Source organism: Pleurodeles waltl, chromosome 2_2, assembly GCF_031143425.1.
Source record: "Pleurodeles waltl isolate 20211129_DDA chromosome 2_2, aPleWal1.hap1.20221129, whole genome shotgun sequence".
In the NCBI taxonomy this organism is placed as follows: domain Eukaryota; kingdom Metazoa; phylum Chordata; class Amphibia; order Caudata; family Salamandridae; genus Pleurodeles; species Pleurodeles waltl.
The window spans coordinates 943,818,680-943,844,340 of record NC_090439.1 but is presented as its reverse complement, the minus strand read 5'-3'; the positions used below and the strand labels follow the sequence as shown (position 1 = coordinate 943,844,340).

The following is a 25,661-nucleotide window of genomic DNA, read 5'->3' as shown; positions in this document are numbered from 1 at the left end:
AGAATATTTATCTGATTAAGTGCAGGTCAAACTATTAAGATGTGATAAGTACACGTTGAAATATTACTTTAGAAAATGATAAAAAGAGTCTTAAGTTATTAAAAACAATAAATGTCTCTTGCAAGCACAAAATACCTGGTTTGCGTCTAAATTATCTGTAAGGGACCGCAGAGGAGGAGATGCATGGAAAACTGGGAGGTGTGCATCGGTTTCTCCGGGTCCACACAGATGATGCAACAATATTTTTCACGCAGCAAGGGTCTTGCGCCGATTTCTGCCTCATGGACTTGGACCCTCTTCAGGTTGCGGGGTATTTGGATGCCCTAGGGACAGTGCAGAGAGATACTGGGCGTGTGGAATGAAGTCACAGGAGCTGTGTCGATCCGGTGGGCGAAGCAGGGAAATTTCTGTTGCACGGCAGGCGCTGGGTCGATTCTTCTCGCAGGAAGTCAGGCTGTGTCGTTCGGGCTCGGCTATGCATCAATCCATTGGGTCGTGTGTTGAAGTTCTGGTCGCAATGCTGGAGCTGCGTCGATCTCCACACGGGGAGCCGGTATGTGTCGTTCCAGTTCAGCGTGTGGTGATTTTCTCGCACGGTGCAGGCTGTGCATCGATTCCGGCAGGCTGTGCGCCTATTTTTCGCTGCTCAAGTAGTTCTTCACAGAGATTAAGTCTTTTTGGACCTGAGACTTCAGAAAACCAGAGGCACGCTGAATCCAAGCCCTTGGAGAGCACTTCTCCGCAGAGCCAGAGGGCAGCAAGGCAGCAGGGCAACAGCAAGGCAGCAATCCTTCTCACAAAAGTTGTCTAAGTGAGTCCTTTGGCAGCCAGGCAGTTCCTCTTGGCAGGTTGCAGGCTCTGGTTCAGTGTTTCTTTCCCAGTAGGTATCTTGTCAAGAAGTGTCTCAGTTGGTAGGGTCAGATGCCCTGTGTAAATACCCAAATGTGCCTTTGAAGTGGGGGAGACTTGAAGAGTGGCTTAGAAGTGCACAAGGTGCCCTTTCAGTTCCATCCTGCCTGACAGCGTCCCAGTAGGGGGTTTGGGAGTCCATTGTGTGAGGACAGGCCATTGTTCTTTGACATGTAAGTGTCAGGCCCTCCACCCTCCCAGCTCAGGAAGACCTATTCAGAATGCAGATGTGTGCAGGTGTGACTGAGCATCCTGTGTTTGGGAATGTCTGAGTGAAGTGCACAGGGAGCTGTCAACTAACCCAGCCAGATGTGGATTGTAAGGCACAGAAGGATTTAAGTGCAGAGAAATGCTCACTTTCTAAAAGTGGCATTTCTAAAATAGAAATATTAAATCTAACTTCACCAGTCAGCAGTATTTTGTATTACCGTTATGGCCATACTAAATATAACCTGGTTACTCCTTTCAGATCAGAATCTACCACTCAAACAGTATATGAGGATAGCCCTAATGTTAGCCTATGAGAGGAGCAGGCCTCACACCAGTGTAAAACAAATTTAGAAGTTTTACAGTGCCAAGTCATATGAACTTCGCAGGTACGTGTCCTGCCTTTTCCCTACATAGCACCCTGCCCTATAGGTTATCTAGGGCCGACCTTAGGGGTGACTTACATGTATAAAAGGGGAAGTTTTAAGGCTTGGCAAGTACTTTTAAATGCCAAATCGAATTGGCAGTGAAACTGCACACACAGGCCTTGCAGTGGCAGGCCCGAGACATGGTTAGGGGGCTACTTAAGTGGGTAGCACAATCAGTGCTTCAGGCCCACTAGTAGCATTTAATCTACAGGCCCTGGCAACATGTAGTGCACTTTTACTATGGACTTATTAGTTAATTAAATAAGCCAGTTGGGTATGAGCCAATGTCACCATGATTTAAAGGAGAGAGCATATGCACCTTAGCACTGATTACCATTGGTAAAGTGCACAGAGTCCTAAAACCAGCAAAAACAGAGTCAGAAAGTGGAGGGAGGCAGGCAAAAAATGTAGGGTGACCGCCCGAAGGCTGACAGGTCTAACAACTACCTATGCTATACCAGTACACTCCACTCCATGCCACTCTACTCTACACACAGCAATGCACTCTATTGTGCTTACTCCACGTTACACCACTCCACCCCTCTGTATGAGCCTTTATCTCACTCTACGCTACAATACAACAATCCAATCTTTGCAGCGCCACTGTTTCTCACACTACTGTACTCTATCCAACTTCACTCTACAACACTACTACACCGTATGCCATTTTGCAACATTTTACTTCCGTCTATATGCCTTCACTCCACTGTACAATGTTCTCCTGTATGTCACTGTACAATACTCTAGTCCACTACGCAACACTGTACGCCACTGTTTGTATGCCATTGCACCCCACTTTACTCCACTCTGACACTGTACTCCACTCTACTCCGCTGTATGCCACTCCATGCCACTGAATGTCATTGTACTCTATAACACCGTATGCTAATCCACTGTTCCACACTATGCAACACTCTACTGTACTCCACGCTAAAACAAAATCAACTAGACTTTTTCCACTGTAGTCTGCATCACTTTCCAATACTCTTTGACACCTCAATGCACTCTACTGTACAAAACAGTATTCCAATTTGACACAGCACCCAAATGTATCCTGTACACTCCACTATACTTTATTCCACTCTACACCACTGTACTGTTCTGTGCTCTACTCATCTTCACTGTCTGACACTCTACAACACTGTTCTACACTCTGTCACTCAATAACACTCTACTCCACTCTATGTCCATCCACTCTGTGCCACTAGACCAAACTATATGACACTCTACGACATGTCACTTCATTACATGATATGTCACTCCACTCTACAACACTCTCCTTCACAGATCTGTATGACACTCCACTTGATGATACTCCACTCTGAAACTCAACTTCACGCTACTTCACTCTAAAACACTCTACTCCACTCTGACACTCTGCAGCACCCTAATCTACTGTACAACATAACATTCCACTGTTCAACGTGCTGCACCAGTCTACAGTATTTGCCTCTGCTACATTAGACACCATCCTGCTACACTTTACAATACTTTACTACATTGTGCGAAACACCACTACACTCTACTCCAGTCGATTCCAATCTTCAATACTCTAGTCTGTCACAATAGAATTTACAACACTCTCCTCCACTGTACTGTACGACACTCCACTTAACAACTCTCCATTTCCGACACTGGGCTTTAGGATTTAAAACACATTGTTTTATTAAAAATGTTAATAAACATTGAAATTTGAATGAAAAAACGGAGGTTAAAGTTTGGTTATAATAAGGAAAATTATTTCTCCTATAGAAACTAAGCCTAAACTATACAAGCATTAAAGATTCTGAAGTTATAGCTATAACTTTCATTTACAATTTATCCATCACCTTCACATTTGTATAATTAGGGGATCTTCTTACATGCTCTTCTAAGCTTGCTAACCAGAAAACACTTACTATAACTCACCCTGCTACCATACACTGTATTCTCACAAATAATACTACACTGATGATACAAATTATACTCCACAGTAAAACATGCACTGTATGAGACTCTTTGCCACTGTACTGAATAACACTAGACTCAACAACACTGAACTATACGACACTCTAGTCCACTGAATTCCACTCTCTATATTATTGTTGGAAAGTGGATTATTGGTAAGGGCAGGTAATTATCCACACTGAGCAACAGGCCACTAACCTCCACTTAGATCTAGTTAGGTCTTAATAAATTAAACCCAGTACAACCCTTGGTAGGTTGGCAATCAGCAATAAGGCTTAGCTTAGGAGACAAAGGCCTTCATTACGACTTTGGCGGTCTTTTCAACAGTCCGCCGAAGTCGCGGGTGCCAGAAGACCGCCAGTGATGGCAGTCCGAAGACCGCCATATTATGACTTCATTCGTGGAAATCTGCACCGTCGGCCAGAGAGGTGTTTTCCACCGCCTTCACCGCCACGCTAACAGGACTCCGCCTGCCATATTCCGATCCAGAGCAGAGGTTTCTTGAACAGTGGTGCAGTGCTGGCAGTGGAAAATGCCGAGACCCATCACCTCCCGGATGACCACCTCACCGAGACAGGTAGGTGGACAGTCTGAAAGGGAGGGGGGTTTTGTGTGTATGTGTGTGGTGTGTGTGTATGTGTACCGGTACGGGTGTGCATGATTGTGTGTGTATATGCATGTATGCGTGAAGGGTGTGTGTGTCTGAATGGAAGGGGAGAGGTGTGAGTGAGTAGGTGTGTGTATTGGGATGCATGCGAGTAGGGGTGTTTGTGTGGGTGCGTATGAGCGACGGGGTGTATGTGAGGGAGTGTGTTGATGAGTGGGGGTGCATTTCAGTTTGTGTGCAGGCGAGTGGGGGTTTCTGGATGTATGCATGCGGTTGGGGTGCATGTCTGCAAGTGTGGAGGTATGTGTCTGCAAGTGTGCGGATGGGTGGGGGTATATGTCTGCAAGTGTGTGGATGGGTGTGAGGGTGTTTTCAGCTGTGTGTATGGGTGGGCAGTGTTAGCAGGTGTGTGGATGGGTGGGGGGTGTTTACAGGTATGTGGAAGTGTGTGTGTGTGCTGGTGACAGGAAAGGGAATTCCTGTCACTGGGTGCATTACAGCCAGGAATTTCATGGGGGGGTGACTGCCTCGGAAACCCTGGTGGTTTGCCGAGTCATAATAGAGCTGGTGGTCTTACAGCTGCCGCAGAGCCAGAGGTGCTCACCTCCGGCCCAGCGGTCCGACTGCCCTGGCGGGACTGCCGACGTTATAGCCGTTTGGCTTCGGCCAAACTGCCAGACTCATAATACGGCGGTCTTAAGACCGCCACACTCGTAATGAGGGCCAACTTGTGTAAAGCATTCAAATATCACAAAATAGTAAATAAGTAAAACACAAAACACAAAACAAATCGAACACAAATTCATAAAAATTGATTATAGTTATATCCTTAAAATGACACCAAAATGATTAAAATAATTTAAGCGGAACCAAAGAAATGAATTTTTAAAGAATTAATGTTTTCTAGCGCGTAGAAGCAACTAGGGCTCAAGGGTTAAAAAAGGTCACAATGGACATGGACAAAGTCTAAAGTTCAGGCCTCCCATGAGGTAACACTGTTACACTTATTTTCAGAACTGTTTCTTGGTTCAGGGTAGTGATCCACAGCACCAGCCAAGTGTTCAAAGGCTCTGGTTTGCCTCTTGGGGTCTGGGAATACAACTCTCACAGTGCAGCCTTTCAACTTATGGAGTTGCTCCAAATCGTCTCCAAACCTTTGGAGCTTCTTCTAGGGGTCCTTTCTGGGTCCTTGGAGTGTCCATAACTTGATCCAAGGTTCCAGAAGCTCTGAGTTGCTCCTTGGGAGTTGGGATTACAGTTCCTAGAATGTACCTGGTCAGAATCCTCAAATGACCACTGGACGCTGGTGAGCTGGACTCTGCTGGCAGGACCCAATGCAGGGGACTCTGTGTAGCTCCTTTGTACGTGTATCAAAGAGGAAGTCCTTTCTTGAAGCAGTCGAAGACAGGCAAAGTTCTTTTAGTGGTGAAGTCCAAGTGTGAAGCTGGTGCAGTCCTTCAGAGTGCAGTGTCCAGGTGCAGGTCAGGGGTCCAGCAGGGAAGTCTTTCTTCTTCTTTGCCTTGTTCCTTATGGGGATTTGAGGTGTGGGTGCAGCTCTGACATATTTATCCTTTCTCCTGGGGTGGAAAGCAGGGGGGCGACTGTCCAATCACAGGTAGCTTCCTTCCCCCTCTGATGACCACTTCCTGGGAAGTGTGGCAAAACTTAATCCCAGGGAGCAACATTTAAAAAAAATCCAACATGGCTGAAACTGATTTTTGGAAGTTAGATCTGGCTGAGTCCACCCACTAGTGTGAATAAAAATCCTATTCACACCCCTCTCCTGCCCTCTCCTAATCTAATCAGGAGGGCACCTAATTGTCTGGGGTTTCATGAAATGGGAGAGTTCCTGAGCCGCTCCAAATGTCCTTCCCTGCCTTTGAAGACCAGTGTGGCTGCTCTCCCCCATCCTGTTTCACCATCTGCTGAGGTAGTTCTCCTCCCCCAAGCACATCCTTTGTGTTCAGCTCAGGCCACTTCACACCTCATCAAGGCAACATGGCCAATCAGAGAAGGGCACTACAGAGCTGAAGTTGGCAACTTTCAGGTAGAGTTTTAAAACTCTTTACCTGAACTAGTTATAATAAATCCAACAATGACAAGTTGTGGGATTTAATCTAACAGTTAATTTGATACCAAACTCAAGGTATTGGTCTCTTATGGGAACGTTGTTATTTAAAATAAAATCTCCCCATTTTAGCCTATGAAGGCCATTCACTACAGTGAGGGGAAAACAAATTTGGCTATTTTACCTCACCACGGTTTCTAAAACAATTTTTATAAGGTCCCTGCTTATAGTTACATGGCACTGATCACAGGGGCACTTAGGGCATACCTTAGGGGTGACATATGTAAACATAAGGTACTTTAAGACTTTGGAAGTACTTTTAATTCCAAAGTCGAATTTGCATATACCTTTAATTTAAAAGCAGCCAGCAAGGCACTTTTGGGTGCACCACCTCTGCTGGGTTCCCTAAACCTACATGCCCTACCATATACTAGGGACTTATAGGTAGGCTGACATAGATTCAGAGTCAGGAAAACACCAGCCGAAAGTGAACAATGGGGGCAACAAGTTAGGGGGCTTCTGCAATCAGCTCTGTTGTGTGTGTGTCTCTCTCTCTCTCTCACCCCCACCCACCCCCACACACACATACATTTAGATATAGATATATATTTTCTATCACATTGTATGGATTAACACATGTATGTCTACAACCATATATATATATATATATATATATATATATATATATATATATATATATAGTAACGTACGTGAGGTTATACGGTTTGTTAACCCATAAACTGTGATGGAATTTGGGTAGTCATTTTATATACCACAGATACTCTGATATTATCTTTGTGTGATGAGAATACACAGGAAACAGTATAACTTGGCATCCATGAGTATTGAGTCCTGCTGATGAATGTGTACTGCTCATATCTGATGTAATGTGTAAGTCACAAATTCAAATACCGACATGGGATCTAATTACCCATTACTCTGACGTAAGCTCTTTTAGTATTACTAACCTTGATATTACTAACAGCTTTTAATTTTCAGTGCTTAGACATTGTGTATGCGATGCAGGCACATATAATAATACATTATATTTTATAAGACAGTGTGCTTTTCAGGATTTCACCTTTCACAATTGGCACAATACAAGAACTCTCTTAGAGACCAGTTTAAATGGTTAACTGTGTTCTTCCAAAAGGTATCATTTAGTTAATTAATTAAACCTATTTTTTGGAAAGTAATAGACTTTCATAGCAAAACAAAGGGCAAACATATGTATTTGGCAGACGTCAACATCTGATATAGTATTAACATGGAAATCTCATCAGAAAGAGATGGTTGAAGTTCATTGGACTTTAACTTGTTGGGAGTAGATATTTATAATTCAAGATAGATCAGTTAATAGGGCTGGTATCCAGTATTTATAGAAAGTAAAAGAACTGGTGGCTCAAAGGCTTGCATATGCTCAGCCACTGGTACGTACTATGAGTCGCATTTCAATCAAACATTTTTTAACACTGTGACCTTTTAAGACAGAGACTAGGCTTGTAGCCCTAACTAGAATGGTGACTAGGCATGTAGCTCTAACTGGAATGGTGTAGTAACCCTCCATCCATAAAAGGATAGAGGGTAGTTTGGCCAAAGGTAATTACGAGTGATTGAGATTAATTCAAGCATGCAACCCATTATATTTTATTATTTTAGGTGAGACACCATAAGTGCAATGCGTATGTCCATAAAGATATCCTGTGCTCACTATTCAATTGGACTCAAGCTAGAACTCACTGATGAAGCCCAAAAGCTAAATCCACTGTGGAGTTGCTTTTGTTCCTATCTGGGGGAGACATAGCCTTCATTGTTCCTACTGTTACAGGGGCAAGACTGACTTCCACATGGCTGATCTCTGTCTAGAGTGGAACAATGAGCAAAAAACAAAGACCTTGTAATCTGGACACAAGTAATTTATAGTGGTTTTAATTAATTCAAGCATTTCACCCAACAATTTGTTGTTTTTCCATTATACATTTTGAAAAAAATGGCATCTTCATATAGAAGGTATCAGGTGACCCAATGGAAGATGGGAGATTGCAAATTTGCAGGCTGTGAAGCGCATACTTTTGGGTATGTTTGTGATCATTATGGGGTCTGCAAAATGATGATCCACATAGACTTAGCATGGTTTCCTTGTGGTATCTTCTCTTATTCATACAAGGAGTTTTAATATTCTGATAAGTCCAGACTTTGATAAATCAAAAGCACCCATTTGATCTACTACCTAGAAAGTCAGACAGAAGTTAGTAAATGTGTTCCAAAGTACCAAGGCCCATATTTATACTTTTTGACGCTAAACTGCGCTAACGCAGTTTAGCGTCAAAAAATTTAGCGCCGTCTAACGCCATTCTGAAGCGCCATGCGGGCGCCGTATTTATGGAATGGCGTTAGCCGGCGCAAGCAGACCGGCGCTGCCTGGTGTGCGTGGAAAAAAACCACGTAGACCAGGCAGCGCCGGCGTTGGGCAAAAATGACGTTAGGGCGTCTTAAAATGGGGCAAGTCAGGTTGAGGCAAAAAAATCGCCTCCACCCGATTTGCGCCATTTTTTTACGACGCCCAGACGCCATTTCATGACTCCTGTCTTAGTAAAGACAGGAGTCATGCCCCCTTGCCCAATGGCCATGCCCAGGGGACTTGTGTCCCCTGGGCATGGTCATTGGGCATAGTGGCATGTAGGGGGGCACAAATAAGGCCCCCCTATGCCACCCAAAAAAAAAAAATATATATAAAAAATTATACTTACCTGAACTTACCTGAATGTCCCTGGGGTGGGTCCCTCCATCCTTGGGTGTCCTCCTGGGGTGGGCAGGGGTGGCAGGGGGGGTCCCTGGGGGCAGGGGAGGGCACCTGTGGGCTCATTTTGAGCCCACAGGCCCCTTAACGCCTACCCTGACCCAGGCGTTAAATAGTGGCGCAAATGCGGGGTTTTTTGACCCGCCAACTCCCGGGCGTGATTTTTGCCCGGGAGTATAAATACGACGCATTTGCGTCGCCATCATTTTTTTAGACGGGAACGCCTTCCTTGCATCTCATTAACGCAAGGAAGGCGTTCACGCAAAAAAATGACGCTATTTGCCAATACTTTGGCGCTAGACGCGTCTAACGCCAAAGTATAAATATGGCGTTAGTTTTGCGCCGAATTTGCGTCGAAAAAAACGACGCAAATTCGGCGCAAACGGAGTATAAATACGGGCCCAAGGCTTTGAATATTAATCATCATTACATCACTTCTGAGGTGTCTTTTGAATATTTTCAGAGGCAAATCGATCATATTCAATTTGAATTGTGTTTCTGCTAGGCTACGTACCCTTGAAATCAAAAATATGGAGTTAGTTAGAAAGCTAGTACGCTAAAACACTTATTTTGTGATAATATTAAGAATCTTTTATATTTAATACAGGAGTAGTTTTCATTAATAGGATATGGGTTCTATACAAGTCCTTCATATTTGGTTTACTCACCATATATTGAATCTAAAAGCAACAAATGAAAGGCGAGATATAGTACCACCACATATGAAATGGGACAACCTTCCTATCCAAATTATTAGATGAATACACATAAAAATTTACTTTTCAAAAATGTGCTTTCCTATTGTAGTTAGGGCTAGTGATAATGAAGTTAATATATTATCTATGCACACAAAGACCTAAGGGTGTTGCCTAGCAGTATGAGTATTTTTTGGTCAATATTAATGTGATATAAGATCAAATTGCACACAAAAACAAAATATCAAATAGAAGTTGATAATCTATACAAATACAACACCATGGGGTCATTATGAGTTTGGCAGATGGAAAAGGCTATCCACCAAACTCTTGCGTGTTGGTTCCCACCAGTGCAGCCCCCTTCCTGTGGGCCACATTAATTATTTCCCGCTGGGTCAGCAAGTGGAAACAGAATTTCCTCCTGCTGGCTCAGTGGAAAAGAGCCTACACCACTGACGCCGGGTCATAATAGAGCTGGCAGCAAATCTGAAGTGTGTAGGGTGCACCAGAACCTGTCACAGTTTCACTGTCTGCAAAGCCTACAGTGAATAGTGCAATGCGGCTGGCCGGGGGGGCCTGCACTGCTCATGCCAAGTGCATGGGCAGTGAAGAACACCCCACCCCCGGGGGACCCTGCACTCAGTTTCTGCCAGCCTTTACATGGCTGGGCTATCGCCATGTAATCGCCGGCAGAGAAGGGACTTGTAATCCCCAGGGCAGTGCTGCTTGCAGCTCTGCCCTAGTGGATTAGGACCGCCAGAACCACCAGTCCCTCCAGTGGGGGAAAACTGGTGGTGCTGGTGGTCTGACCATGGGGCAACCACCACAGTCGTAATGTGGCTGTTGGACTGCCACTTTGGCTGTGGTCCGACCGCCACCGCAGCCCTGGTGGTCGTAAAGAGGCCCCATGTCTTTGGATTTGCTTTAATTGAAACAAACACAAATGAAAACCTTCTTTAAAAAAAAAATCTTGTTTTCCTAAACCAAGAAAATATGCATTATTGTTTTCAATATTCCTTGGGAAATAAAACATAATTATATTTGGGTGCATGGGCTTAGGAGAAGGAACAAAATGCAATGTGCTACTGGGAGAAGGCAGCTTGTTCATTGTATTGCGCAATCTTACTGTTGGGCCATTGGGTGACTGGAGGGGTACCTAGGCTGCTGTAGAATGTATAATAAATCCAGCATAAGTGACATATGCTTCAATTCATTTTATACATTAATGTGCACATACCCTGAACTTTTATATTTTTTTAAACAAATTACTTAAAAAACATGTAATTATAGTTTCTTTTACAGTATCTCAGTTCATAAGGATTTAGATGCACATACATTTCTGTTTTAAAAAAGTGACATTCTGAGGAAATATATGATTGGTGTATCCAAGAATTGATTTATTCCGATGTGCAGCTAATTCTGCAGTTTAATTAATTACTATTCTTTTGCAAGTAGGTGTTTTGGGACTCTTGCATGTAGCTTTGCCTCGCCAAAGTACAATAGTGTCTGAGGTCGTATTATTTAAATATCAGCTATTGAACCAGGTGCCGAGTGTAAGTAATGTTAATTGCAATATGTTCTTACAAGTTTCAAACAATTGTTTTATGCCACTTTACAGGGGACTCTGGATAGTATATGTTGATATTCCTTATTAGAGATTGAATACACATTTGAGCATCTTTAGAGTAATTACAAAACACATTTACAAGTTCGTTGTGTTTATTCGAGAAAGGAAGAATCGAGAGCTGGGTGGTCGCCATGATGCTGCATGCATTCACTCCATTTAAATGGCATGTGTTTTTCATGTAGGAGTGGAAAGGTCCCCACATTTTGCCAGTCCCTCGAGCTCCTTAGCAGAAAATAGGAAGCCACTGAGCGACTATCGGCTGGACAAAGGATTGGTGAATTCCCATTCTTTGAGCCCCTTTAGTACTTTAGTACCTTTCTATTCACTACTGAGGGCCTGATTCACGAAGGTAAACTCATATCTTTATTGTGTTTTAAGGGATATATATTTCAATTGGTGCATTACTGGTTCATACAGAAAGAAAGGAAGCTAACTACTTCGGGGAACTTTTTATTCAGACACTTCAGCCTTACTGGCATCACATTTACCATGGCCTGTGTCTGAAGCTGTTTTGCCTTACTGGTTAGGGTGAGCAGGATTTTAAGATTAGAGCCACCCGAACAGTGAACCACAGGGTTTCTCCTAATGCTCCAGTTTCAAATACACGGGGCCCTATTTAGAGATTGAATGACAGGGTACTGCGCCAGAATTGTGATAGAAATCCAAACACCACATTACGAGTTCATTATAATAAATAATATTCTGAATACGGCAGGTGAGACAAAAGCCACTTTTGATGGATTAACCTATTCACCAAACTCTAAATAAGGCCTTAAATTGGAAAAAGCCGCACCCGAAGCCTAATGCGAGCAATGCCAGTGCGCCATTAAGAGCATTCGAGAGCCTACGCCCTAGTTGCCTTCGTCCTTTTGTTTTGCGATTATAAAGCATTAATACTTTTTTAGCACAGTTATTTAATAATATGTATTTTCAATATTTTCTGATTGCAGTTGGTTTACATCTATTTTACATTCCAGATACCTTGAATTGCAGGCAGTTTCACAGAAGTTGGCGTTCTGAATCGTTGGTTGTAGTTGAATTTTTGAAACTCGTATAAAGTCTTGGACGTTATTTCACACATTGTCCATACTGCACAAGTATCGGCGTCGACTAGATTTGCATCTGAAAGTAACATATATACACCTTAGTTATGTTCTGTAGAACACCAGTCTTCCACGCGGTGTATTTTTGCATCCTCGGTGGCACTAATTGTGTCTATAGGGCTCTTATTAATGGAGGCTGTCGTCTGAGATTAAACCGGAAACAAGTTGATTGGCAAATCAGTAAACAGAAACGCAGGACACTGAATCCACTCTTCCGTAGACTCTGGTTTTATTGTTCCCTTGTGAACATTTATCAGTACAATGTCTGAGGCGCCTGTCAGTCTTTCTAAACTGAGGAAGGGTTACAGGCCCAGAGCATTAATTACTTTTCATCTACACAAATCGATGTGCCGATATGGACTATAAAATATGTATGAATGGAAAATGGCACTGAACCAAATCAGTTTAATAATTCAAGCGATAGACGTGCCCATATAAAATTGACTTAACTTTCCGGCAATTTCTTAAATGCTTCCTTACAGAAGCCGAACATCAATCATGTCGTCTTGTCCTGCTCTTCCCAGTAATTACTTAAACACTTTAAGCGACACTGACCTTTACATTATCCATGTACCCAAGACAGATTCTATCAATTATATCTAGCACGCAGTGCAGCTACTGTACTAAACACTGCGATAAGTTGCGTTATTGCGCATATTCTTCCGGTCTCTATGTCTGCAGCTAATCCAATCAGCTCGGATACTTGATAAAGGTGCACTGCGATGATTTATGGGTTTCTATTGGTGCAGGCGAAACACAATATCCATCTTTCCAGCAGTCTGTTAGATAGCACTTTACTCAATGTAATTTTGATTTAGTTTGTTTGCTCTGGTTAGGGAGCGCGTGACCCCGAGGCTCAGGAATACTTATTACCACTAAGAAAATTAGATCTATGCTCTGTGTTTTATTCTTCACCTTTGCGTTGCAAGAAAACATGCACAAAGGTGTCATTACGTCTTTTGGTTCTATAGTGGACTGATGTTATTTACGTTTGGTGCTAGCTTTAATATATCAGAGAGCAACAATTTGGCACATCAGTGTATCAGGGCACAAGGCAAGGTGCTTTAACAAAAGACCGAAGGCAAACCAAAGTATCTGAAGGCATTTTATCTCATCACATCAGCAGATTATATAGATGTATGTTTTAGCATAGTTATAGGGGTCAATTTACAATAGTTTATATGAGTACGGGAAATAGCGCCACAGGATTACTCTTTCAAATACTCTTACAAGTCTTTGTGAATCGGCTCTGAAACGCACAGCTCCCTATTGTTATGGCAGCTCTTTCGATTTGTGTATGAATATTCCCTAAATATTCCCATTGATGTGTTTTGGGGGAAATTCACTAATTAACGAGTCATAAACGAGTTCTAGAAGAGTACTACTTTACACACTCTATAATGTCTTTCTACATAAACCCCTACGCCTCTTTTTTTTAAAAAGAAAAATCTTAAGGCTGACGAGACAGCTAAAGTTGTCTCTTTGTCAGACCTCAAAAGGAATGGCACAGACAAACGCATGCAGGAGTATGTAAAAAAGTACTCGTGTACTACCTATCATGCTCATAAATGTTCTTATGAATCAACCCCTCTACAGCTAATAAGTTATGTACGCCAACATTTTTTTAAAAAGTGGCAAATTGGGGATTTTGAAAAAAGAAATCATGAGAATGTATTTTCCACTTTTGCTTATATTGAATCCGAGACTATGTTAGATGGGAAAACCCATTCCACTACTCTCTTTGCCTGCCGGTCGCTCTACCAGGAAACATCTTTAAATGTTAAGACTCCGGCACATCTTGTTAAAAAAAAGGAAGTTTGAGATATGAAGGCTACAGGAGTCTAGACCACTTATCTATCTCATCTGCAAATGCATTTTGACGACCAAAGCTCATAGATGTTCAGCAATATGTATTCGCCTTTTGTAAACTAAATAGTGTTGAGAGATAGTGGTTCAAAATGTACAGAAAACCTGAATATCTTTATTTTTGCAAATATTCATTAGGATTTGTATGAAATGGAATATGACGTGCTTCATATGTTTTGAACGTCCACCTTCCCATGAAAATAGGGGCTACTGTGAATCTTTGAACCTTGACAGTGGGTTGGACATCTGAATTTTTCACATGACCGTCTGGCATGCCTATTTTCCAATATGATATACCAGATATGCTAGGAAATAACCTATTGTGTAAAAGTTCACATGACACCAGTGGTAACTGTACATTGGCCAGAAGAATGGAATCCATTTGGGAATACATGTTGTCCTGTAGATTGGTCCTATTTTAGTTGATGTGCCCAAGAAGTGCAGCCTCAACTGAAGGGAAATGGGTTCCATGGTCACCAGACTTATGGTACTTAGTATATATCCCTCTGGTTTCAGTTTTGGTGGTATTATGATTGTCAAAGCTGATTCCTTTATTCTGTGCACATCCGTAAAGTTGCCACCGAAAATTTGAGGACATGAAAAAGACTGATGTATGGTGGCAAGGCATGTTTTTCAAGAATAATTTAAATCCAAGCTCTAAAAGGACAGGCTGAAGAACATAAAAAAAGTTAAGTCAATGGGATTTCCTGTTAGTCACACTGACCAAAAGGTCATAGTTGATACTGGTGATTATCACTGCCCTACGTGGGCCTAAAATATTATTTCATTTCAATGGAGTGACTAAGTTATCATTGCTTATTTTAAATTAGCTTTGTCAAGTCTTGTGATGCGTGATAACAGTACTCTATGTACTATTATTTTATATATATATATATATATATATATATATATATATATATATATATATACACATTGTTGCAGGCTTAATTTGGTTATTTTTTCCCTTAAAGACGCTTTGTGATTTTGGTTAAGCCTATGATTCTATTTCAAGTGCTTTAGACAGCAACTTTATATATAAAGGGTAGGTCTCTTTTTGAGGTTTCTTACATATGCTTCTTGGACCGCACGTGTTGTAGATCATTCCACCATTTCCATCCCACTTGAAGCTCAGTTTAAATTCCCAGTAGCATGGTTATTGTGACTAGCTTTGTTGCTTGTTATTTCAGGCTATGACAGTTGTTTTACAGCTCTGTGTTCATTGATTCATGTTTTTTTGGAATTTGCTTTCAGTACCCTGTGGTGGAACTTTAACTAAGCGCAAAGGGACAGTTTTGTCTCCTGGTTATCCCGAGCCTTATGATAACAATCTGAACTGCGTGTGGAAGATCACAGTGCCAGAGGGAGCTGGCATTCAGGTAAAAAATCTGTGCAATTTGCTCTCAATTGTCATATGTTTGAAGGTAATCTTTTCAAAATGACAGCATGAAAAGAATAATATATTCATAAAAGTTCTAGCAAGCTATTAGCAACTGTCATCTTGAATTCATGCACTATTCCACCGAGATACATTTCCTCTGAAAGGATACACGGAGGACCAATTCTTAGAGAAAATGTTCATGGAATCACACTGCATGAGTTTCGAAATGTAGAGATACTCTGCATTTCACTGAAATACGAAATTAGACAACCTCCTACTTGATTCGCAAAATAGAAAATGCATTGCATCTTGAGACTCTTTCTTTTTTCTTTTTTTTTCCAGTTCTTAGGCATGCCATCTTCAGATTTCCTCATTTACATATTTAATGCATATGTCTTCTAGTATACAGATTTTAGGTGTGGCAAATACACATACGTTCTAGGAAGTATTCCTATGAGCCCATGTTGCAAACATATGTAATATCCAGATATTGTACTACAGAACGTCATTTTTGTTTATGCAGAAACTTAGACATTTTTCTTTATTTTGATTTTCGTTTATGGGCCTCTAAATATAAAACTAACGCTCTTAAATGTATTTGTGTTAATACAAAGAGTCAAAGGTAAGTATACCAAGAACTGTCAAGAATGCCACACATTTCTGAATATACTAAGTTCCAGGGTAAAATATTTTTAAATGTCTGCTATCAATTCTGTGTATCAAATGGAAAAGGGTATCTATCCTTGATCCTCTTATAGCCACATCACCACCACTTTTATGATACTCTTATCATCATGAAGACATGCTGTGAATTTAGTTGATAACGAGTCTCTGAAATAATGGTGAAGTGACGTAGACCAGTAATGTAAAATTCAGCCCGTGGACAACCAGCGAGTTAATTCAGCCCAAGGAAATGCCACGGAGAGCAGTGATGTACTCATCCAAGTGAAAGCACAAAGACTTCAGATCTGGTAAAGTTAGCAAATAGTGACTGTAACATCTGGCAGAGCTCTCGATGTCCAAAACCTAACTACGTCTGTGTGGATTCGATAGGCAAATAGAAGCACCTTAGCCAAATTGTACTTTTTTTGTTCAAAGTCGTCAGGGCTGGTAGCTAATAATTATAGTTTGTTGATGTTTGGTGTCTGGAATTGGGCTATTACTTTGGAAAGGCTTTGTTAGCTTAAAAAACACACCGTGTTAAGGTCTATGCACGTGTCTCCAGGAAACTTTGCTCAATCCCACCTGACAATTGACAAGAGATATGTGTGTTAAGTTCAGGCAGTACCAACAATTATAAAGTTAAGAGCACAATACAATTCCCGAACCAATTAAGGAAAATATAGAAAAAATGTTTAAGCAAACACTTCAAAATGATGAAAATTGGATAAGCAAACCGAAGATATATTTTATTACCAGTGATTTGATGGCCACTCAATTTTCTTTTTTGATATAAGCACAGTAGTCCTTATATTCACTCAAACCTCTTTATTCACAAGTCCATTATTTAGAAAATGCAAACAGCCAGCATGGTTTGTTCCATAAAGGATCTGTCTCAGGGCTGTAAACAATTTAGGCACACTAGGAATATATATTTTTTATTTGAAAAACACATATAAGCTGATTCTGGATATACAATTTAGCAGCAATTAGGTAATATTCCATTAGAGACCTGTTTTCTTTTAATAGCCGGAGAGAGAAAATAAATATTGTTACATAACCAGGTGTTAATCACATATACAGTTAGGGGCCTCATTATTGCAATAACCTGTTTGATAATAAGGGGCATATTTATACTCTGTTTGTGCCGGATTTGCGTTGTTTTTTTTTTTTTTTTACACAAATCCGGCGCAAACTTAACTCCATATTTATTCTTTGACGCTAGACATGTCTAGTGTCAAAATATTGGAATTAAAGTCTTTTTTTGCCTGTGGAAAACTACCTTGCCTCAATGAGATGCAAGGTAGGCGTTCCCGGGCAAAAAAATGACTCAAAGGCCCTAGCACCTTATTTATCCTCCTGTGCAAAAATCACTCACGGGAGGAGGAGGGCCTTAAATAATGGTGCTAAGCCTGCTTAGCAACATTATTTAAAGCCTGGGTGAGGGAAGGCGTTCGGGAACCTGTGGGCCTTTTTCCATGGTCTGAGACCATGGAAACAGCCCACAGGTGCCCTTCCCTGGACCCAGGGACACACCCACCCACCCAAACCCACATCTGGAGGACACCTAAAGATGGGAGGACCCATCCCAGGTAAGCCCGGGTAAGTATTTTAATATTTTTTTGCAAAGTCCCATGGGGGGCCTAACTTGGCCTCCCCTACATGGCAGTGTGCCCAATGGCCATGCCCAGGGGACAAAGGTCGCCTGAGCATGGCAACTGGGCTGGGGGGCATGACTCCTTTTTTCCCTAAGACAGGAGTCATGTCCATGGTGGGTTGTGTGTAAAAAAGAATGACGCTAGTCAGGTTAGAGTCTTTTTTTGACTCTAACCTGACTAGCACCATTCTTTCCCGCACAATCTCCAGTCTTCTCTACGCCTCTCCTACCCAGTTAGCGTAATGTATTTTGACGCTAACCAGGCCTTAGCGCAGGTTTGCGTCAAAAAGTATAAATATGAGCCTAAATTCCTCCATTGAGTTTGTATTTTACGACAGTCAGCATGATAACATAAATAAATATGTTTTATAAAGATATTGTCCTAGGGTTTTAAAAAACAGGAAGTAAATAAATACATAGATGTACACCTTAAATATCTTAAATCATAATTTAGGGTCTGCTTTAGGTCTCAGCTGAGGGGAATACTCTGTCACAAACGTGACAGACATTCCGTCGCAGTATTATGATCCAGTTAGACCCTATGGGAATCTTCATATGGCGGATGGGATATCCGTCACGTTTGTGATGGAGTAACCCTTCCACCAAACTTTAAATCAGGCCCTTAATAATGTACTAATTCGTATAATCAAAAAAGTCTTTCATACCAAGCTTAGTAATATATCTCAATTTGATTGAATAAAAAAGAAAGTCCTCACAGTGTTAGGTTACACAAATACAATTTAACTAGCTCAAAGAGATGAGAGAACATTAGCAGAAAGCAAAATAACTTATGTTGTGTTTCAAAATGCACAAAGTGATACTTGTATTATCACAAAGAACAACACCAGAATAATACACATTTAAAAGTAAAAGCACAGTGTCATGACCCCTTCATTGCTCCTTTCCTTGTCTTTATATTCCCACTTTCCTTATCATACTCAAATTTTATAGTAGTCGGCTTTTTTTAACATTGGGGATAACCCTCCTTTAAGTGCCAGGGCTGAGAAATGTATATGTGACATACCTGCTTTTGAACTCCTATTTTAGTCAAGGACCCCTATTCCCTCTAAAGGTCATACACAGGACCACATTTGTTGACCAGAAGATTTAGCTCTTTTTATTGACAGTGGTCTGATGGCGTAGAAGATCTCTGTTTAGTGCTGTTTTACTTTAACTATCCCTCTACGATGGGAATTAGTTGCTATCTAAAGCACAGCAGAAGCATCCATGTGCAAAACTCTCAACCTCAAACTTTGTACACAGACTGAGGGACATGAACACTAGTAGTAAGTTGGATTCAAACACATGGGGGATGTACAAAATATGCTAAATAGGTAGTGGCAGCTATAGATTTAGTTCTGCCCTATAGGAGCTTCAACTGTAAGGAGCCTACTCTCATTACCCCATGGTACTTGTACGCCCAAGGCGAGGCAGAGCTAGGCTACAAAAAGTTGGAAAGACTCTAGCGCTAAGACTACTTTATGTCTAATGGTGCAATGATTATGGCCCTGAGAGGATATAAAGATATAAAACAAATTTATGTTTTCTGCAAATCCTAATTCTATGCCAACAAAATGCTGACGATTTCCTTTTGTGAAGATTCCTCTGTTAATCCCTACAAGTCATCTTAAAAGTGACACATTGATGTCCGCCTGTTTTTTTAATATCGGACCTGAATTGAAAATCCAACCCCAAAGGGATAATAAATGCACATTGGTGTTACAGAACCAAAATTACCAAAAAACAGACAGAGTGAAAAAAGAAGAGCCAACACATCTTCTTTCAATCTTATCAACACATTTGGAGAAATGACTAAAATAGTAATTCAGCCACTCAAAGCAATGTGATTTAGTAGGGATAACAACTGATAAATTATGTAAAAGGGACTTTGAGGACTGATATAAAAAATGAACAGATATCAAATTTACATTTTTAAGATGAATTGTAGAGATTAATGGAGGAATCTTCATGAAAGAAATGAAGACTGTTTTTTAAGTGGATGCTCTTAAATGATTGTTCAATAAGCAAGTACAGTAATGTGATCCTATGAGTAATAATCTGTAGTATATAAAAGGTCATACTGTGAAGTAGTATATCTCATGTGAAATGCTCCCCCATTTTGTATCTTATATAATTCCACATAATATCATCGATTTACCTTCACACAAGCATATATGTGATCTGTCCAGTTACTGCTGTGTTTGCCCTGGGCATGCTTCCTTTCAAACCAGTCAGTAAAAACAGTTGACATAATAGGAAGCAAACTAGAACCCCAGTGCTGTACCATGCATTTGGCAATACCACACACTGGCATGTAGGAAAACATTTTTTGAGAGAACGATAATCTCTTTTCCAATATCATGCATTTGTGTTCATGTGTGCTCATAATGACCAGCTTTATGAGTCCAGAGAAAAAACTTAAATGTTTTCAATCTAAAATATTTCGTAATATAAGTACATAAGCTTACTAGATCAAAAGTCACAAGCTCCATAATGATGTTGTCCCAGACTGTGTTTTCAAATTTGTTCAGGATATTTTTACTATCTTGAGTAAAGGTTTGTAATATACAAAATTCTTTAGTTGTTTGTTAGACCTGGCATCCTTAGGGTGGCTTTAAACCAGACTTTCCTCTCCTGCTTTTGCTGTATCGTTTTTATTGGCCTTAGGACTCTGAGTACTTTACCACTGCTAACCAGTGCTAAACTGCTTGTGCTTCTCTACTAAACATGGCAATATTGGTGTATTCACAATTGCCAAATTTAATTTATTTGTAAGTCCCTTGTAAAGTGGAATACCATATACCCAGTGTCTGTTAAATAAATACTGCTCGTGGGCTTACAGCACCGATTGTGCCATCCCCTCGGGTAGCCCTGTAAGCATGTCTTAGGCCTGCTACTACAGGGCCGTTTGTTCAGTTTGACTGCCCCTTCGACTTGGCATTTAAAAACTTTTGCCAAATATTAAACTCCCCTTGTATTACATATGTCACCCCTAAGGTAGGCCCTAGGTAGCCCATAGGGAACGGTGCTACATAAGTAAAAGGCAGTACATGTTCTTTTAAGTTTTACAGGTCCTGGTAATGAAAAACTCCCAAAGTAATTTGTCATTACTGTGAGGCCTTCACCTCTCATAGGCCAGCATTGTGAACTAGTTAATATATGTTTAAGCTGTAATTCTCAGTCAGAAAGGAGTAGCTACATCATGTTTCATATCCTCTTTACTTATGAAGTTGAATTGATTATAACTATTTTGAAATTCCATTTTTAGAAAGTGTTACATATAAACAGGGTAACCCAATATCCCCCTCACAACTGGGCAATCTAAACTGTAGAGCACACAATGTTTATGGAGATATCATTTGCATACAAATATTTCAGCAATATTAAATACTATTAATGTTGTAATTAACCATAGATTAAATTCCATAAACGAATACATCTTCAAACAGCATGTAATGTGTTTCTGGGAAAATAAATAATGTTTATATATTCACTAATAATATATACATCAACATAGCAAAGCAACAAAGACATTTTTTGTGTTTTGATACAAATGCACTGGTGACACCTCTTGTCCACAATCCATTTACATCCAAGGGACAGAAGGAGAGCACCAACCCTCCTGACTCTCCAACCAGTCAGAAAGAATTTGACTACTTGAATAGAGATGATTATACTATACCAGCTTTTTATACATTCTGTAAGATTCATAAAGATGAGAAAAAGCCCCCTGGAAGACCTATTGTGGCTGGTTGCCAATATGTTTTACAACCTCTAGCTGAATATGTGGATTTTTTTCATTGAACTGTTAACGCGTCCGTCTATGTTAATTTATACACATCAGGACTTGTTTTAGGCCGATGAATCTTTGGACCCAGTGGTGAGACACCGTAGGACGAGGTAACTGATCAATATATCGATTAATATGTCAATAACATTATCAACAGTTAGCACCAAAATATATCCCACCTTAGACATTAATAAGCCTTCGGCGCAACCATGACATTTCAGTCATGAATAATCACACTTTAATGAAGTTTTATGAGTTTTATTCCCTATTGATTACAATCTAATAGCAAATGCGTCAATCTCAATATCAAGAAGCAAATAAGCATAATCACAAGATGACAATCATGATAGACTTTCAATATTGCAAAGATCAGAAACATAGACAATCAGTTAATTATAAGCAGATCGTAATACATAGATCCTTCTAGAAATACAAGTTCAGCATAGTACCAAGTCAGTCACGTCAGTTTGTCAGTCTAAATGGATGCCTCATCTAACCTCTAATTAGCATTAGCATGTTGGACTTCATGCAAAACAATTTAAAACATAAATTTGGAAAAACATCTAAATAAGGTCTCTAATCAAAACATACAGCAGTTGGTACCTAGAAAGAAAAGGCATATAAATGAATTTCCAGTAGCAACATTATAATTACCCTCCTCTGAATAGGTCAGCATACAGGATCAGTCTTCGTCTTCAGGACATCAGTTAGATCACCGTCAGTCTATCTAAGTTAAAAGCAAGGGTCACTTTCCTCATAAGGAGAAAAGGTGTAATGGGGGCAGTCTATGGGCAAGGATGGTTTTGTCTAAGTCTCAAGTCACCAGATAGAGTGACAGAGTTTCGGGATGCAATCGATATCATTCCCTACCTAATGCTCTCTTGTCTCCTGTGTCATGGGTTTTTATCCCTTTTTAGTAATACATTCCCCCAAAATTCTATTGGTCAGTCAATACACACCCCACCATTGGTAACCTATCAAATTATACATTAAGTAATGCATTTTGTAATTTCTTGATACTTTCCTAATTTCTAATTGGTCTTCATAATTGACGTATTTTCGTAGGTGGCTCATCCGGGGTTACTTCATCGACTTTACACATATCAGGTCAAAAGTTCTCTTCTTCTCGCTTCATCGTCCTTGGAAGTGTCCATTAATGTTTCGAAGTACATATCTGTTAAGCTAGAAGCTACTAGCATGCGGATGGGAGAGTTGGGCATTGTATCAAATAAGTAAGGAAAAAGAACAATCGCTGGGTCATGGTCTTTTGCAAGTCAGTACACTGAAGAGACAGAAAAATACGCTTTAATATGAGAGCTACACAGCTTTGCTTGACTCACGCTAACTTAAGATATATGATTCTAACGAATGCAGTCTTATGTGTTTTAATGTGCACAGCTTTGGCAATCTATGAACGATTATTTCTTACAGTTGACATTAGTTCACACACATGAAAATCCTTTACGTTAATGAATATGTTTCAATGAATATTTTATTTAATGCAGCATTGTTAATCATAAGCATTTCACGTCTATAATATGTAATATTAAACTACGCTCTCTCAGTCCCTCCTCTGATGACGCTTGTCATCACAAAATCTTTTGATCTTAATTTTTCACTTTGCGCATAATACGCATTTCAACATCCTGCCCTTTATGTGAGCTTTCCCATATTTCATTGAACATTTTCTCTCTTTCACTTTCTTCATTTCTTTTGGTTCTTTTAGTCCAATTTCTTTTCACTTTATCATTAATTTTGCATAGTCCCCATAATCCCAATAAACAAATCAAAACAATTAATAGACCCACCATAATTTTTGCAAGTACCCCATTCCAAATGTTGTTAAACCAGCTTCCCACTCGGGCAATTCCTTTCCCAAATTTCTCCCAAACATCAGGTTCTTTTAGATCCTTCAAATCTGTACTATCTCTAGTAAGGTTAGTAAGCATGCTTCTAATTTTCTTACTGTTATCAGGTATGAATGAACAGCAATGACGTTCATTAAGCATTTTGCACACACCTCCACTCTTTGCTAAAAGAATGTCTAAAGCAAGCCGGTTTTGAAGAGTCATAGCTCTTTCTGCAGCAAGTTCAGTATCCATCAGAAGTATAGCTCCTGTAAAATTTGTCAGCATGTTATCCACAATAGTAGACAACTTTTGAATTTTCATAGAATTCAGGATAACCCCTACTGAAGGGATTATAGCTCCAAATATGTCACCAATGACAGCCGCCACTGATTCTCGTTTTTGTCTTGTATGTTGTAATTCAGACGTTTTAGGTATTTGTTTTAAGTCATCAATCTGGTAAATCTTTGGGAATACTATTCCCAAATAACATGTCCCATACCATCCCTTAGGGAGACGGTAATATGCATTTAACCCACAGATGTAATAGATTCCAGGAATCGCTGGGTCTTGTCCATTTAACATAAAGGTCCATTTACTCTGAAACAGAAACACATGCCTACCTTCACTCGTTCCCACAAACAAATTGTCTTGATCAGATTTTGGTCTATATATACAAAGTCTACCTACGTGTAATGCATCTATAGCTAATTTGCCTTGTGTTTTAATTGCAGTATAAGCGTAGTCATTTGCATAAGTGCGTTTTTCTAAACCTTTTTCTAATCTTTCTTTTAGTGCCTTGCGTCTATCATCTGTGTGATCTAAAAAGCTTTTCTCTACAGGAGATAGTAAGCAGGTCAAATTATTGCGATGTGCATAAGCAGTTCCAAATGTGAGTGTTGGCTCAAAGAATCCTCTAACTATTTTAATATCATGCTCTTTAGCTAACTTATTTAAGAATTCAATAACAGGCACAAAAGAAAACACAACATCTAAATTTGAATAAAAGTATTGCACATGCTCTTGATCATAAAATCTTGTTAATAGCAAGCTACAGCTGATTCCATACGTAAGAGGAAGGCTGTGATAAGTAACTCCCTCCTGCACAGATGAAGGAATTTTAGTACATACATAACAGTCTTTCGCATCCATAGTTTCCACATACTCATTTAGTAAGCGATAGAAAACATTAGTAGAAAGTTCCCCTTTTGCATTAGTTCCCTCATGCAGTTCTCTTGCGTCTTGCTCGAATTTCTCCCATGGTGATAGTTTATTAGTAGTAGTAGTAGTAGTAGTAGTCTTAGGTTTTGAAGTTGCATTAATAGTTTCACTCCCTCTCCATGGCATTCCTACAATCACTCCCACAATCATTATTGCACATACAACACCTATCATAAGTCCTAACCAACCACACACCTTACTTCCTTTGCTACTATAAGCCATGTTTGTATAGAATCAGAATAGCAGATCAACAATCAACTCTGAGAAGCAAACTCTTTCTGCGTATTTTTACAGCGTCTTCACTCACTCCAGAACCCCTTTTCGTCAATTCAGGTTAGCAGCTTGTCGTAATCAGGTTTCTTTAAGTCAAATTCAGGTTTAATGTCACTTTCCGGTAGTTTCTCAAGACTTTTTTTTTTCTTTTTCTTTCACAATTTCAATCTTATCTCAGTTTTCCTGTTGTATATTTATCAGGTACCGTAGTATTGGCCTGGTACTTCTCGATCAAAACAGAATGCTAAGAATTCTTGTTGCCATTCAGAGGTTGTAGCATATGCCCATTCAGGACCTGTATATCTTCTGTTTGCTATTCTCTTTCTTTTTAATCTTCGTTCACCTTGTTGTTCTCCTTCACTCAGATCGTCTGCTTGTGAGGTATCGCTTTCCTCTATTATTGTCTCGTTTGCTATTTCTCTTATTCTAAGGTGTGGCTTGTCTGGCCAATTGTCACCACTGTGTGTCTTGCTTCGGCGTTTCCCTTCGGTACCTTGGACAGCACCCTCCTCTTGTGATATGGTGTTTTCTCCTGATAGGCTTACAACTTGTTCAGGAGATTCTGATTTGTTTTGATT

General features: G+C 40.2%; 1 protein-coding gene across 1 annotated transcript in view; it reads left to right on the top strand.

Moving 5' to 3' along the window:
- CSMD3 (CUB and Sushi multiple domains 3) overlaps nucleotides 1–25,661 on the top strand; it is a 2,682,374-nt gene that overhangs the window by 2,058,166 nt on the left and 598,547 nt on the right. Inside the window, exon 35 of the mRNA XM_069220640.1 lies at nucleotides 15,509–15,633. Within this exon, the coding sequence (XP_069076741.1) occupies nucleotides 15,509–15,633 (125 nt within the window). The remainder of the gene's footprint in view (nucleotides 1–15,508; nucleotides 15,634–25,661) is intronic.